General features: G+C 40.6%; 1 protein-coding gene across 1 annotated transcript; it reads left to right on the top strand.

Annotated features, from left to right (window-relative positions):
- Positions 1-1,222: 1,222 nt before the first annotated feature.
- Positions 1,223-12,274, top strand: LOC126266682 (synaptic vesicle membrane protein VAT-1 homolog). Its single transcript, XM_049971107.1, has 8 exons — positions 1,223-1,720; positions 2,834-2,888; positions 3,591-3,665; positions 4,951-5,142; positions 5,219-5,429; positions 8,415-8,672; positions 11,473-11,714; positions 11,786-12,274. Exons 2-8 carry the CDS (start codon positions 2,850-2,852, stop codon positions 12,008-12,010), a joined length of 1,242 nt encoding a protein of 413 aa, XP_049827064.1. The 5' UTR covers positions 1,223-1,720; positions 2,834-2,849; the 3' UTR covers positions 12,011-12,274.
- Positions 12,275-14,971: the final 2,697 nt, after the last annotated feature.

Raw genomic sequence — 14,971 nt, 5'->3', positions numbered from 1 at the left:
GGCTAGTTTCCACAAAATAATTGTACAGGTATTCTTATCAAGCTTTCATCTACATGCATGTACACCGAAATGTGTAAAAATGGAATTACTAAAGAACTCAGTTTTCAAACACGGATGTTCTTTGAACATAAGTGAAAATACATGTACATTAAGAGCGCCTCCTTAAAGTCCCTACACACACACCAATTTATCGGCCGACCAGCCGACCAATTTCGTGGCAGCTCATTCATGTCCCAACCCAATGCACTCCATTACAACGACGCACTGTTGCAGTGATTTGTTTTTCTTAGGTTCACTGAGTTTATACTCTATGAGATCTCGCTTGGATACACATAGAAAATAAAAACGGGATTTGTCTTGGCAACAAGGCCAAGAAAAGTCGAGCGGAAGCTGTGGACAAAGAAGTGACTAATGCGGTCTGTTACTTAAGATGTTTGGAGCCGATGATTTTCGTAATGAACCAAGAATGGATGAATCATGCGTTTCGTAGCCACTGAACATCATCAAACGACTCTTAATGCAAAAAGAATAGTCTTGAAAAAGACTGTAAGCTGCGAGTTGGGGCTGTCAGACCGTTATGATTTCTAGCCAATGGCAGGAGTTAAGAAGACCGCAAGTTCAGTGCTGTTGTATCCACAAAATAATTAACTATGCTAATTTCTGAAATTTACAAGTCATTTATAGTTGACTGAGGAAATACGTCATGTTAAAGGAAAATAAATAAAATATAAGATGTTTGTGTGAATGTTATTAAGTTATCTATGTATGTAGCATTAAAGATGACCTGTAGGTTTAAGAAACTTATTTCACATTCGAAGAAGAGAGACTACACATGGTAGTGGCGCACATCATCTAATATAGTAACGAATGCTTAAGATATGAAGCATTTAGCAGTTGCTTGATTTCTCGCATTTATATTGCTTCACTCCTTGGACAACATGTACCACAAACATTCGGAGTTTAAATGTCTCCAGAATCTCTGTCCTTAAAGTGTCGTTCGACTCGCACCCTGTTATTTGTATTAGCATTTCTACCCACTCGCAGTGACAAAAGCAAAACACGGGGCTTTTCTGGGGCGCTTGCCACGACAACTCTACAGAAGGCGTTTGGGTGGAGTGTTGACTACGTAAGGGGTCAAGCGGGAGGGGGGGGGGGGGGGGGGGATGAATGAGTGCGGAGGGCAGCTAATCAGGTGGTCCTACTCGAACGACATCCCAGCAACGAAAGTTTGTCGGTCGGTCAGTCAAAACCCTTACTGCAGTACAACTTGTTGGTCGGTCGGTTGGTTGGTGCGTCTGTAGGGTCTTGTAACTGCAAGCGTTTTCTTTCGGTAATGCTAGGAGTATTTTTTCTGGCCGGATGTGCTGCAGTACGAGGAGAAGCTCAAAGTAAACCGTGCGAAATTAAGTGAGTGCGAAATAAATCCAAGACAGGACCACGTTCTTTTTGTTAGTAGTTTGAATAAATTCAGCTCTCTGTGTGGAGAGCTCGTCAGTCTCTGAAATAACGTAAACATATTGCCCCCTTGACTCGGTCAGTCGTAGCAACTCAGCTCCATTCCCGATGACACACGCTTTGTTTTGACAGAAGTTTACGCACCACCATATGACAGGCGGACGACCAATCTACTGTGGAAGACAGCCACGCCCATGTATCGCGTCTTATAAGGAACTGATGACAACTTAATCTTCACAGTTGCGTCTGATTTCTCCGTCAGGTGGTAGGTATTATTTCTGAAATTGATTGATGTTTAAGTTAATTTGTTGGAGCCAATGTTTATTATCCATTACTTGTGTCTCGTTTAGCTCTTAAAGTGATTCACCGTTGCATTTCTATATGAACCCTGCACTGATCATATATTTGAGAAGACTTTACGTTTAATAATTTCATAATAATAAAAGGTTGAATCATGCTACATTGACCAGCTCCATTCTTCATATGAGTTGGTGATCGAATTGTTTAACGGTTTTACGCGACGGTTCTTGGTTTTTCATTTCAAATTTGAGACTCTTTTTGTAATAGTAAAGTCTCTCAGAACTTGCGTGCAATAAAAGTGGCTGAGGACCTAGACCAGCAGTCGTGATATCTTAAAACATTAAAGCGAGAGGGTCGAGGAAGGGGTGGGTAGCACCATTAAATTCTGTTTAACATTTTCCGATCATTTAGTCTGTTAGTCTTCGTCAGCCCTTCTGTGGTATCGATTTCATGGTGGAATTGCTGTTGTATTTCTGTTAATGTTCCTATGTCTAAACTATACTACCGTATTTATCAATGTTTAGATTATGCCGGCGCGCTGTAAACGAAGTTTCAACTACGCTTACGGTCTTAAGTTTGTTTGCTTTCTTCCATTAAAACTTCGTAGCTTGTTTAAGTAATATTGTGTGAGGCATATCAAACGAAAATTGTTACACTTTCAGTGTGAAAGAAAGGGATACTTAACTAAAAGTTTTCTCCTGAAAGAGCTTCCAGGATTAACCCGACAAGAACGATTGACAAAATATTTTGTAGCTTTATTCGTATCGCTGCAAGTGACATGTCAAAAGTTTTGGTACTTAATTTACTAAAATATCTAAAGAATGAGTGTTGGCTCACGTCAGCAACGTAGCTACTACAAAGGAAATCTGATACGGTTGCTGTAAATATTTGTGTAATGTAATAAATAAAGTGTCATCACAAGTGGAAGGGGTGGTAAATTTTAAATGTGTGCCACTTTAAAAGCTGATTACCAAAAACGGGTAAAACGAAATTATGAATCATTGTGAAGTTCGCCCTGGGATGGGGTTAAGTGATGGAAGTATGAAAAAATAATTAAAAACACACATTTCTATTTCAGTCAGTACCTTGCAGCCATGGATTCGTTCCCTCTTCAATACACAGCACCCACAGTGGTAAGTTTCCTAGCCAAATTGCCACAAGTATTCTGAGATTAAAACACCCGCTTGGTTGTAAACTAAAGTATGAGTAGACTGTTCAGTTAATTAAGCAAAAATGTTTGTGTTCAAGCTTCTCGGTCAGAAACCATGTGTAAACATCAAATATCAGAAAAGTAATTCATAAACTTTTTGATTACGGAAGCTGTGAAATAACTGCTTGCGGTAGATCGCTATTCAGAACGTAGTCTCACATCCTGAAACTGCTTGCAGTAATTGAGAACTAACTGTTCAGAAGGGATTTAACTTAATTAGTTCAGATGTCACTGGACAGAGATCCGCGTTGCGAGGCCGAGAAACAAACACTTCTGCTTGGTTCCTATCAGCGTGGTTTCATAATCGTAGATATTGATAGAAAAGAAACACCGGGGTAGACATGGGAAAGGATGAGATTATCTTAGTGCTTAAGAACTGTAAAAATAACCTTAAAGTAAGGCATTGGGTACCTACATTTGCTGGATATTTGATTTACGCTTAGTGTTGGTCGGAAAAAATCGCGGAAATACTCACTTTCAAGGAATGTTAAACATGCCGCTTTTGTGTACCGCTGCATAGCGTCTTCAGAATATAGAAAGCTAAATAGCTGTTCTGGTTAAAAATAAACACTATTCTTTATCAATAAGCAGAACAATTGTTTCCTGAAAGCGCTTAATATTTCAGATTCCAGCCACAGATACTACCCGTATGGTGAAATCCATTACGTTGCATGGACACGGTCAGTTTAGGAGAATCAAGGTAAGCTGAATTATTTAATTCAATGATACATGTTTCTTTAAACTGACATTAGATGTAGAACTTCAAATAACGTTAAAGAAGTAAAACTAAGTGGGTAAGTTGAACACTTTCAGAGTATTGCTCCGAAAATTAAAGAACTCATAATCCAAGATCAAACTGCAGTAAAGTATCTGCGACTGTTTTGAAAGTCCTGTAAATGTAGCGTATGTTTGGGTTATCGGGTTTTCCCTGTATGTCTGCCGTGATAAAGTAACGAGTAACAAAATTTCTTCGTAACAGCGCTCGCATCTTTCGTGACCCCAATCATTTCCTACTTTCATGCGAAAGTGGCAGACTGAAGGCTTAACTTGCGGTATTGGATTTCAGCTTTCATCAGTTTTGCCCTCTGTTAACGTTCCCTGTGGTAGCAAGTTAAGATGAAAAAGTAATTTTCCCTAAGAGGAAAAAAGTTCAATTGCAGTAGACAGCGTGTTAGCATGCCATTCACTTGCTCAAAGATTTTGTTAGCACACATCTGAAAAGGGTCGGAAGTAGCTCGTTAACCTAAGGAAGTTTGTTCCAAATATGCTTCGGAGATAATACAAAACACACAGCAACCAGCTAAGTATTCATAAGAGTTACTTACAACCGTGCAGTCATTGCTTTACCAATGTAATGGTAATAGTTAATACTAAAAGGGACACCCATTGCTGAATTTCGTAATCTCCAGGTAAAGATTACATACGGTCATGTTTCACTAAACCTGTGCAGGATGTCCCAGGAGAAATAATCAATTTCCGGAATACGATAGAAACGATCGTTCGCAGCAAGTACGTCCGATAAACATGACCTCTATAGCGCATTCCTTAAGAGCTGTAAGCATCTTCGCTAATGTGAAACTAATCTTCCACTGAAACAGCGCTCATAGTTCGTAAGGTATGAATTTCAGAGCTCATGTGTATTTCAGTGTATTTCTTTGAATGATCGTTATTGTTATTCCCGAATACTGAACGTTGCCCCTAGGACCCTTACACAAGCGTTACATAGCAAATTTTCATAATTGTTGTCGGATAAGGAAGTGTAAAACTGCAAAGTGTGGGACTCCCTACGTTTGCACAAGCTTGCGGAAAGTAAATGCAAAGGGCGTTCATGAATAAATAGTTAGCTTAACGGTAAAATTTTTTCGGCCAAGTTTATGTTGTTCCTCAATTTCTTTTAGCTTTTAGTGGCTTAGTCATACGTATGACATTCAGAATTTAATTGTTGTTTATATGTAGTATTCTAATGCAAATTGATCATATTTTAGGTCGAAGAGACGCCGCTCGGGGAAAATCTCGCAAGCAACCACGTTGAAATAGAGGTTCGTTACTGCGGCTTGAACTTCACCGACAATTACTTACGCTTGGGTATCATAAGAAATAGTAACTTCCCAGTAATCATGGGTAGTGAATGTTCCGGAGTCATCACGCGCTTGGGAGAAGACATAATAGATCTTGAGGTAGTGTACTTGTTTATAGGCTGAACGTTTAATATGGTGTGAACGTCATTCTAAAGACTGTAACCTTCTATTTCAGGTAGGACAGAAAGTGCTTTGTTTGAAAATGCAGGGCGGCCTGTTTCGTCATGTTGTTCAGGTGCCACGGAAGCACTGTTTCGAGGTGCCCAGAGACACAGATCTCAAAGATGCCGTCGCCATTGGTCTAAACTTCTTAGTGGCGCACGTCTGCTTGTTCGAATTCGGCGATTTAAAACCAAGAAATAAAATTTTTATGCAGTCGATTGCAGGTAGGCTATTTCCGTGTACTTGAAAGGTAAACCTTTACTGGGCCCAAGTTATCTATAATACGGAGAAGACTTCCATTATTTGACAGTCTATATTACGCATTCTGTGCCGGTATGCTAAATTTGTAGCTCCTTCAGAGGTACCTAGACTTAATTAAAACGTGTCACTTTATACACGTATGCAGGCTTTTAATGACTCAAATTCTTTCCTTGGTTGTAAGAGCAGAAAATAGAGGTGAAAATTATGCATACAAAAATAAGTAAACCATTGCCCGTTAATCTTCCATAGACTACAAAGTGTACGAAATGTATGACTTGAAAGAACACGTCCTGCGATCCCGAACTTCTATTAAATTCTCATAAGCACAAGACGTACTACAAAATTAAGTGCGCTTTGCATATTCTGTCTCTGCTTAAGGTAAACGATTTTCTCCAGTGTTGCACTGGAAATTCAGTGACCTACTCTCAGTAACATAACGAATCAGTGACTCATCCAGAACGTCTTCGTCCCAGATTGATGACACTCAGGAACTGACTGGAAGAGAATCTTAGGCGACGTGGACTGTAAAGTATGTTCAGAAATTAAGAGAAAATATGAATGTAAACTTTCATGCCTTGGCTTTGTAGTTAGTTCTCACGGAAATTATTTAATGTCTTGTACCAATAGGTAAGTTTGTTCATTTGTGGGACTGCATACCGTCACAATTTGTTTACAATTAACGTTTGGTCGAAGTAATTCAGACAGCTTGTCTCTTGCGTTAGCGCATGCGCTTGGCCGCTGGCCGAGCCTCGCTGCGGAACTGCTCGCGGCACCATATGTCCCTATGGGTTAATTTATAGGTCCTGAAAAAGATACCATTATCGGCATCGAAACCTAGATAAACTAACATTTTTACCTTGTAACTGAATGCTGCTTTTCTTAATTTTGGGAAAAATTCACAGTTGCTGAAGAACTGAAGTGTGTTCAAGATTTGTAAAGTACGTTCCTCTACGGTCCCTCCAATGAATTCTCTCGCCTCTACCTCTACCTCAATACTTTCAATTGTACTACCTTAAACTGTTCCAAATTGATATATCAAGCACTCATCTTAAGTTTCGTATCTTTGCTGTACTTAAGAGGAAAGCTGTAGCCATGTATATCTCAAAAGTTTCCTAATGGCTTTTCAGAATTAGTGTTAAGCATAAATACGTCGGGTTTAGTGATTCTTCATTTTTATACACACTGTCAGGGGTAGTACTGAACAGCAATTGTGGTCACATATTAGCGCGCATTCTGAGCATTAGTTTCAGTAAGCCTCACAAAGGATTCGCAATTTGGTGGCGATCCTATGCGGTGTAGGGATAGGAAGATTTAAATATAAATGTTGCACCTGAACTCAACCGAATCTAAATACATACTTCCAGAAAGGGCGTACGCACCTCATAAATGACTGTGCAAACCGGGTACATTCCTCGATTCACCTAAGTTCCACCACATTGACACTCGAAACACTGATGGTGCAAATTTGTAGTCGTAACAATAATGTAGTTGGAGGGGGGCGCATTCAGAAAAGGATGAAATGAGAACACACATTTGCGTTCCCTCCCTCGCTCTTTCCTTCCAGTCCTCAAAACATTCCTGCACATTATCCTTGGAGATTGTCATGGGCTTCGCAAAGTCGAGTAACCTTCCACTAAGTGAGTTGATTTTCATGAAAAACTTGTCGCAGCTTAAGGAAACAGAAATCTCAGAAAACGGTTACCTACTACAATGTCAAAGCACACTTCTTTACTTACGCGAATAGTAAAAATTCTTTAGGGCTGCAAAGTTCCTTTAGCCTATTTATACGAGGGCCGCATTTCGCGTTTTTGCAAGAACAGCCATAAAGCCCTTTTTCAGTACAAACTGTTTTATTCTTTTGAAAGGTTTGCCTTAATGTTCGCACTGTTGTATATGGTTCAAACAATTCCCGAAACAAGTTTTCCACCTTTGGCACTACCAAACCGACGCCTTAGAATGGTTCAACAGCTTCGAGCTGCGAAATCTGTCCACGAAATGTTTTATCTCGTAAAGGGGCAAAGAGAGTCTGCCACTCTGTCAACCCGGTGGGTAAAGAAAGGAAAATATTGATTCCAATGTTCCACATTCTCTATGAGAAACCAGTCATGGCATGGCCATGACTGGTTTCGCTTCGTTTAACTTCATTACAACCTGTGACCAAATGGTCTGTACCATTCAGCACAAACTGTGCTTTGATTTTGTAAACCACTACCCGGTTTATGGCCTGTCTAACTAGAAAAACAAGTTATACCACAGAAACGCCTTTTTGAGCAGGTAACTTCAGGATTTCGGTTCATGTCGGAACGCCCGAACAGCAGACTGCGTAATGTCCTGCTTGTATGATCGAGTTTCCCTGCTCTGCTACGGTTTTGTAAACGGATTTTGCATTGCCTCGGTCAAATTTCTTCACAGCTATTGACATCTAAAAGCTGATCGACAGTCGATAGTTCTGCATCGATATACATGTCATAGCAAGTCAAACGCCGCTACTGCTTAATGACGCTGCACCAGCATTGCTATTCTTCAAGCTACGGACGAGTTTGGTCGACCTCATAGACCCACCGCTCATGAAAAACGGTCATAAAGATTTCTACGAATCAGATGCAAAATCTCCTTTGAAAACGAAAAGGTCTGAGGCGTTTGTTGAGTTAGTCGTTTATGAAAATTGAAAACAATCGCCTAACGAAAAGGTTCACAGTACATTTAAAATTTCTCCACCATAACGAGACTACTCGGCGAATTTATAAGTTACCAATGTTTCTTACAAACGATACTTCACAGTAGTTATGTCGCATATCCACAATACCATCCAGTAGAAAGTTTTAAAAATTTGAAAATGAAGAACCTACGTTCTTAGAGGTTCGTTTTCTGCTGTCTGTTATAAAATTAATAAAATCTTTTGCAATATTCTACAGTGATAATACTTCTAGTATTGCATCTGATTGCAGGTGGCGTTGGTACGGCCGTTATCGAACTCGCGAAAACAATACCTCTCGTCAAAATTTACGGAAGTGCCTCTGAGTCAAAGCATAGGAAACTCAATGCTCTTCGAATAGATAGCGCATTCGAGCATGAAGAAGATTACGTTGAAGAAATTCTGGACGTCCACCCTGAAGGCTTGGATGTGGTCATAAACAGCAATGGTGGAAGTGATGTTGAAAAGTGCTTAAGGCTGTTGAACCAGCGTGGAATGCTGATCAACATTGGTAAGTACTTCTTGGCTGGCTCTGTTTGATAGCAAATCTGGCAGGGTAAGGGGAACGACATGCCTTAAAATGTGCTGCAGGGCACCACTATCATACTGGATCTCTATTGTGTTAAAACTCTAGTGTACCGGCCAACACACATTTACCTGATTCAACGATTACGTTCTTCGAAAATCAGTTTTCCCCATTTATCACATTCGTAGGGGGTACAACGTCTGGGGGATGGAGGGGGAAGGGGTGACGGGGGAGGGAGGAGGTGAAGTGGAGAGGAAGGTATAGTAAATATCAACGGGGAACTGAAGGAAACGAAACCAGTTTTAAAAAGAAACGTGAGTTACAGATTTTCAATCTCAAATGAGTATCACGATTATTTTCTCTAAAGTCCATGCTTCACAGGAAGTTTCAATTTGGTGAAAACTCCTAACTTGGGTTAAAGTAAGGCGGTTCGATCGGCTATATTTGCTTCGGTAAAAGTAATGTAGAATAGCTTCCTAGTACTCCTGCATTTAGCTGAGAAGTGCTACTTGAATTTGAAGGGCTTGAAGAGATCGGGTCACAAGTGAGAAGACTGATACGAAAAAATCTGCCGTTAGCCCCTTGTTTCAAAACTCCAAAAGCACACAGTTGGGAGCAGCTGTAGAGTTTTTAGTACTAGCTGTGGTGGTCTGCCGCAGGAACACTTAGTAACTTTGTTTCAGAACAATAAAAATTCTCAGTTCCAGCCTGTTTCGATATATAAACGAACGTAACACTTTTTACAAGGAACTTCTTGAATGCGAGGTCGCAAGTTCATTCTTCAGTAAGACTCTTTTGAAAGAAACTATGACAGGAGAAGTGTTGGCTACTAATGACTCACATGTATGTTACGCTTAACAAAATAAGCATGTCCAATACCATTAACGGCGACTACGAACGCCGAATAAACCATGGCACGCCACAGTGATCAATAAGGTTAACACCATAAAGTTAGAAGGCGAACTGCTTGGAGTTACAAACCGTGCACGACGTTCAGCTACGTATGTTCTTAACGAACTCTAATAGAATCCTATTCGTGTAACGGGGTGAATGGGAACTAATGGAAACGTGATGGCATGCAACCGAATGCGAAACAGTCGGTCGTGGAGCTTACCGTGAAACTGGCTATCCTTTAAGGCGTAGCAGGCACGGAAAAAACCCAGAGGTTCAATTTGTGCTGTTTTCACGTGGTATGATTTTCAATGTCTCAACCTTTCCAGGAAGGATTTCTAAAAGACTGACTTTTTTTATACGTAGACCAGGAATCGAGCAATCGAGTTGAGTTGACCAGCTGTTGGCCAAATATAGTGTTCATACGGTAGCTGCAGTTCTCTTACGGCCTTCCCCCCACTAGTGCTTGCTGTGACGTAGATATTCCCTACCGCTCTTGCAAGACAACGCGCACGAAAATCTTAGGGGTCAGAGCACCTCCAACTTTTACAGCACAATAAATAACGCTGCAGCCAAATTTCCGTCCAGATTAAGTCAGCGTAATTGTCTACAAAGGTTTCCGGCACTGATGTTCCTTGATCCTGATAACTCGCTAGGTACCTCTGAGTTGCAGGGTTCCGTTCACATGCGTTGCCTCTTCAAATCCCGATTGGTTTGAGTTGAAAACAAATTCCTTACTGAACAGTGGAATGAGTTCATGTCGTCTGGAAATTTACCGTGCTATTCAGCTGATTCCTGTGCATCGTAAATTTGACGCTTTGAAATTTCATTCCTTTACTTCAAATTCTGTAGCACTCTCTGAAGTTCGGGTGTCCTTGAAGTAACTGAACTATATTGATCGCTGTTTGACGTGCATAACTTACGCCACTATAATGCTTACTGTAAACTGTATCAAGCTTCTGTAAAAAGTGCACTTTGTCCTCCCTTGAATATCCGTAGGTTTTCTGCGCTAGTCATACAGCTGTGGTCTTAATCGGAATATGTTCAAAATTGTTTCTTTACTATGCTGCGACTGATCTAAGTACGTAATTTCTTTTAGTACTCGGTGCGTCGACAATTGTTCTCTACTACGTTTTATTGGAGGTGGGATTTGTGGCTGTCAGACGAGGAAGATAAAACACCTGACTCGACACATTTCAGGTCACTTCCAGTTGTTGAACACGTGTCGTAATCATTGTACACTTCACGTACAATGCCCGCACTGTCGAGCGTGTACGACACCACACATTCCGCTAACTCATGTTGCAGAGACCTTGTTTCATGTGGCCCTTCTTCCTGACTTCGCGAAATTTGTTTCGTTTCTGAGGAAATCTCAACTTCTGTAACCATTGTTGCAGATACGAAGCATTGCCATTGCTTTGCTTTTTATAAACACCGCTAGCACGGTAGCACTATTGTGTTACTCTCTCACTAAGCAGTTTAACTACGCTCCATAGCCTCATCCTGTGTTCACCATTGGATACCCCTCAGCTCCGCCTCCTGTTATTACCAGCCAATATTGCGGTTAATGGTATCCACTATATGGATCGTCCTATAGTGATCTTGCACCCAAGGGGTTTGACTTTCTTGAATAAGAAAGTGCTTTAAGATAATTTCAGATTTCTAAAATAGTTTCGCAACGTCAGTATTTGTCTCCATGTTGAAGGGCACAATGTAGGAATATGGCAGACAGGGTTATTTTTTATGAAAACTTTTTAAGGGCGGTCTCGAATAAGTGGACGCATAGCTTGCAGCACAAATGTAGAAAATCATGTATCCAAAGCGTCATGGGTAACCAACAGTGTCAGTCTCAAACGTAGACGTGCCGGTGACAAGATCATTCTTCTTCTTTCAGGTTCCAACAGCACAGCTATATATCCTAAAACCACCATTTGGGGAATGAGACCAACGTGGGATACCAAGTACATATCTTCGGCGGAGTTGGTCAGCAAGAACTTAAGTGTAGCTGGCCTCAACATCGGCCTCTTCATGGAAAATTATCCCAGACTGACGCAAGACATACTGAATGAACTGTTCGATCTACACTCGATTGGAGAAATAGAGCCACACGTTCATTCAGTATTGCCTTTCGAAAAGGTGAGTATCTTTGCGGCGAGAGCTTTGTTTTGGACAATAACGCAATTTTTTACAACCAAATATTGTTACAGGTGGCAGTCGGCTTAACACAACTCTGTAAGAGAGAGAACTACGGGAAAGTCATCCTAGACCTCAAAAAGAGGGACGAAGATTCAGACGAACCACTGCAGCAGGTTCCAGAACCTGAAGAAGCCCAACCGGCAAACTCCTGCCATGAACAACCCAGACGGTTGAGCGTCGACCTAGAAGAAATGACTACGGTTGCAAGTGTACCTGAAAAGAACGAAGCGAAATAGCCGGTCGCAGTGGCGACGCTGGAACAACTGGTGCACGTGAATGGAATCGGACGTAACTGTCTATGGGACGGATATGCAGCAGTTATGGTGCTACTTGAATTTTAATACTGTCCTAAATATTTGCAAGTTTTTACTGTTGTAGTATCAGCATGCTATTCATATACATTTAAGAACCAATTTTATAAGATGTTGTTCCAGTTGTAAATTTTATGGAAGTTGCCAATTTTATGCAGTATTCGTGAATAAAGCAGTGCTGTATCAGTATTTATCGTCGCACTTAAGAAACTGCGTAATGACTGGTAAACAATTCCGGACTGTATGGATGTAATTTTTATGATAAAATGTCTATGCAAAACTTAAAATTTGCATTCCAACCACGAAATGGGAGGACAGTGAAGTCGGTGACAGATAGCATTAGAGGTGTGTAACGGAGGAAGCGCGTTTGAGTTAAAATCACCTAGTGCTCTTACCGTGTAAATGAAACGGGTTTTAAACTGGATGTATTTGTTGGCAAAGCAAACTTTTTTCACTGCAAGTGCAACCAGTGGAGGATAGGTAATTATGAAACATTAAGAAGGGCTGGAATTTTGATAACCTAAGTTACAGCCCCTGTAGTATGGAGTAAATGACAGAAATTCAGCTAATGGTAACGTTCTGACGCCAGTAACAGACAAACCTGCACAAGAAGCACCTCACGCAGACTAAAAATCACGGTTAAACTAATGTGTAACATGTTCAGATCATCTGGTCAATCGGTAATAAGTTGAAACGGCTAATGAAGCCCTTATCTTTGAATGTTTGAAGTTGCGTGTCCACGATACTCTTGGGAGAGCATTTTTAGCTTCGTCGACCACCACGCGCTGCACGCGTGAGTCAGTAAGCCTTCGTAAACTCTTAAAACGGATAGTGATCAGATTGCTACCTTTGTAAAGTAAAAATTCGTGACTCTTCTAGTAAGACGTCACTGTATGAAATTTACAATGCTTAATGACGCTTGTAAGCTTCTACCTCATACCAACACTAAACAACGAACTGCATAATTTTTAATCTCATGTTCTCAAGTTTAACTTTTTAGCCGACGCCAATGCATGTCGAACACGTGAGAGGAACAAAGAGGTTTAAATTAGTCCTGTTGCCGCCTGCTCTTAATAACAGGCTTTAAGCTACTCAGTTTTATCGTCATGTTCTAAGTGAGAGCAAATTTCTCAAGATGGCTATCTGAGACAATCCGGTCTGAGGTTTAATCCCCACTGCTTTTCGTCAACATACATGGGAAGACATTTGACATTTGACATTTTAAGTTTCAGGTAGGATATTCGTTGTTTAGTACGATATAAGAACTCTGAAAGTGAACAAAGTAGGACTTACGGGTGTGTCCCGTCTTAAACTTGTGGGGACACAGGAAAATCATAGAAAAGTAGGGACGATCCCTCCGAATTCGGTACACGTGCTAATCTTAGATGGCTGCAAAACCTTAGTAGTATGGTGTTGCTGTCAACTTAAAGGAGTTTAAAGTTACTAACAAAACTTGAAACGGTTCAGAAAGTTAGTAAAAACTGGTGATTATACAATGACCGTTACATAAGTTTATACAAATTTATGCGATACCTCCGGGCACTACTTATACTAATCTCACAAATATTATCAAAGTATGAAGTGTTGAAACGAGTTAGGATACTGGTAATCCAAAATGGGTCCTCGTGTTAAAACTGCGGGACATAGCAGCGCTCTACCTCTCGTAATATTCGGCCAATCTGACATGGCCACTGGGGTAAAGTGTAACAGCAGTGCAGCGTAACGAACAACCAATACAGGAGAACCTAACAAAAGGAATTGTTCTGTCGGTACATTCCATGTTCTCTTTGTATTTGAATGGCTTGTAGATTCTTCATATTAATCGCAATTTCCCACTATATGCCTTGAGTATCGGCAAAATACCAGGTTTTTCAAAGAAAGTATGCCGAGCATCTTCATTGCCAATGCAAACAGTAGCACTTATACATCAAGGTTTATCGTTCGAATAACAGCTTCGCTAAACTCGGTTAAAGAAAACACTTTCTCCGCTTTCAATCGAAAGTGTGCGTGTCGAGCAGCTGCCTCCCTTCTAAAACTCTGGTCATCCGTCTTTAAACTTCAGAACATCTAGCAGTAACATTAACAGCGTAGTTGTTTACGCTTGATGGTTACTGAAGGCATTTTCTTTCGGCAGTTGCTCCCTGTCTGGTCTTAGTTTCACCGCACAGAAGTTACTCAGGCGGAAGAAATAATGACGTAGTAGTGGAAAATTGCGAACGATCGTACGAAACATTCCCAAGTGTCGGTACTAGAAGTATAATAACGTTACGATTTGTACTCTAATTACCCGCACCTGTCTTAAAGGTTTCTGTGTATTTTTTTTTTTTTTTTTACGGAGGGAAGCGAATATTGGCCCGAATCCGCAGACTAAGAAAGGAACACACCTAATATATAGAATTATGGCCAGTACCTTAATGACATGAATAGAAATTTGCCTTATTTATTGTCTTTAAGACTATGAGCAGTAAGTGTTCGCACACAGTTGCCTAAACTAAATTTATTGCTTCCGTATATCAGGTAAAGGAACCGTCTACATAAAACGAAGCATATTCTATTGCGTCATTTCGTAGTTTACATCTTCCCGCATTTCTTGCGTTTTGGAGAAAGTTTCCTTACTGCGGCGACTGAGCCACACGTTGTGCAACAGCTAGTATACTCAATGCAGTTTGTCAGATTTGTACTAGCTCCTCACATTTACCGCACCCAAATTCTTAAAACTTTAAAGTGGTTTATATACAACTTACTCCACGCAAATATTGTATTTCGCAATATAGAGGTTATACATTACTTTTATTTCGAGACGGGCGTCCAAACATTTCAGTTTTGCCGCAGTAATGTCTTTCGTTGAGAAAATCCGAAAAGAAAAAAAACACGTTCCCGGATGGG

Source organism: Schistocerca gregaria, chromosome 4, assembly GCF_023897955.1.
Source record: "Schistocerca gregaria isolate iqSchGreg1 chromosome 4, iqSchGreg1.2, whole genome shotgun sequence".
NCBI lineage: Eukaryota > Metazoa > Arthropoda > Insecta > Orthoptera > Acrididae > Schistocerca > Schistocerca gregaria.
This window is presented reverse-complemented; position numbering and strand designations above follow the sequence as displayed.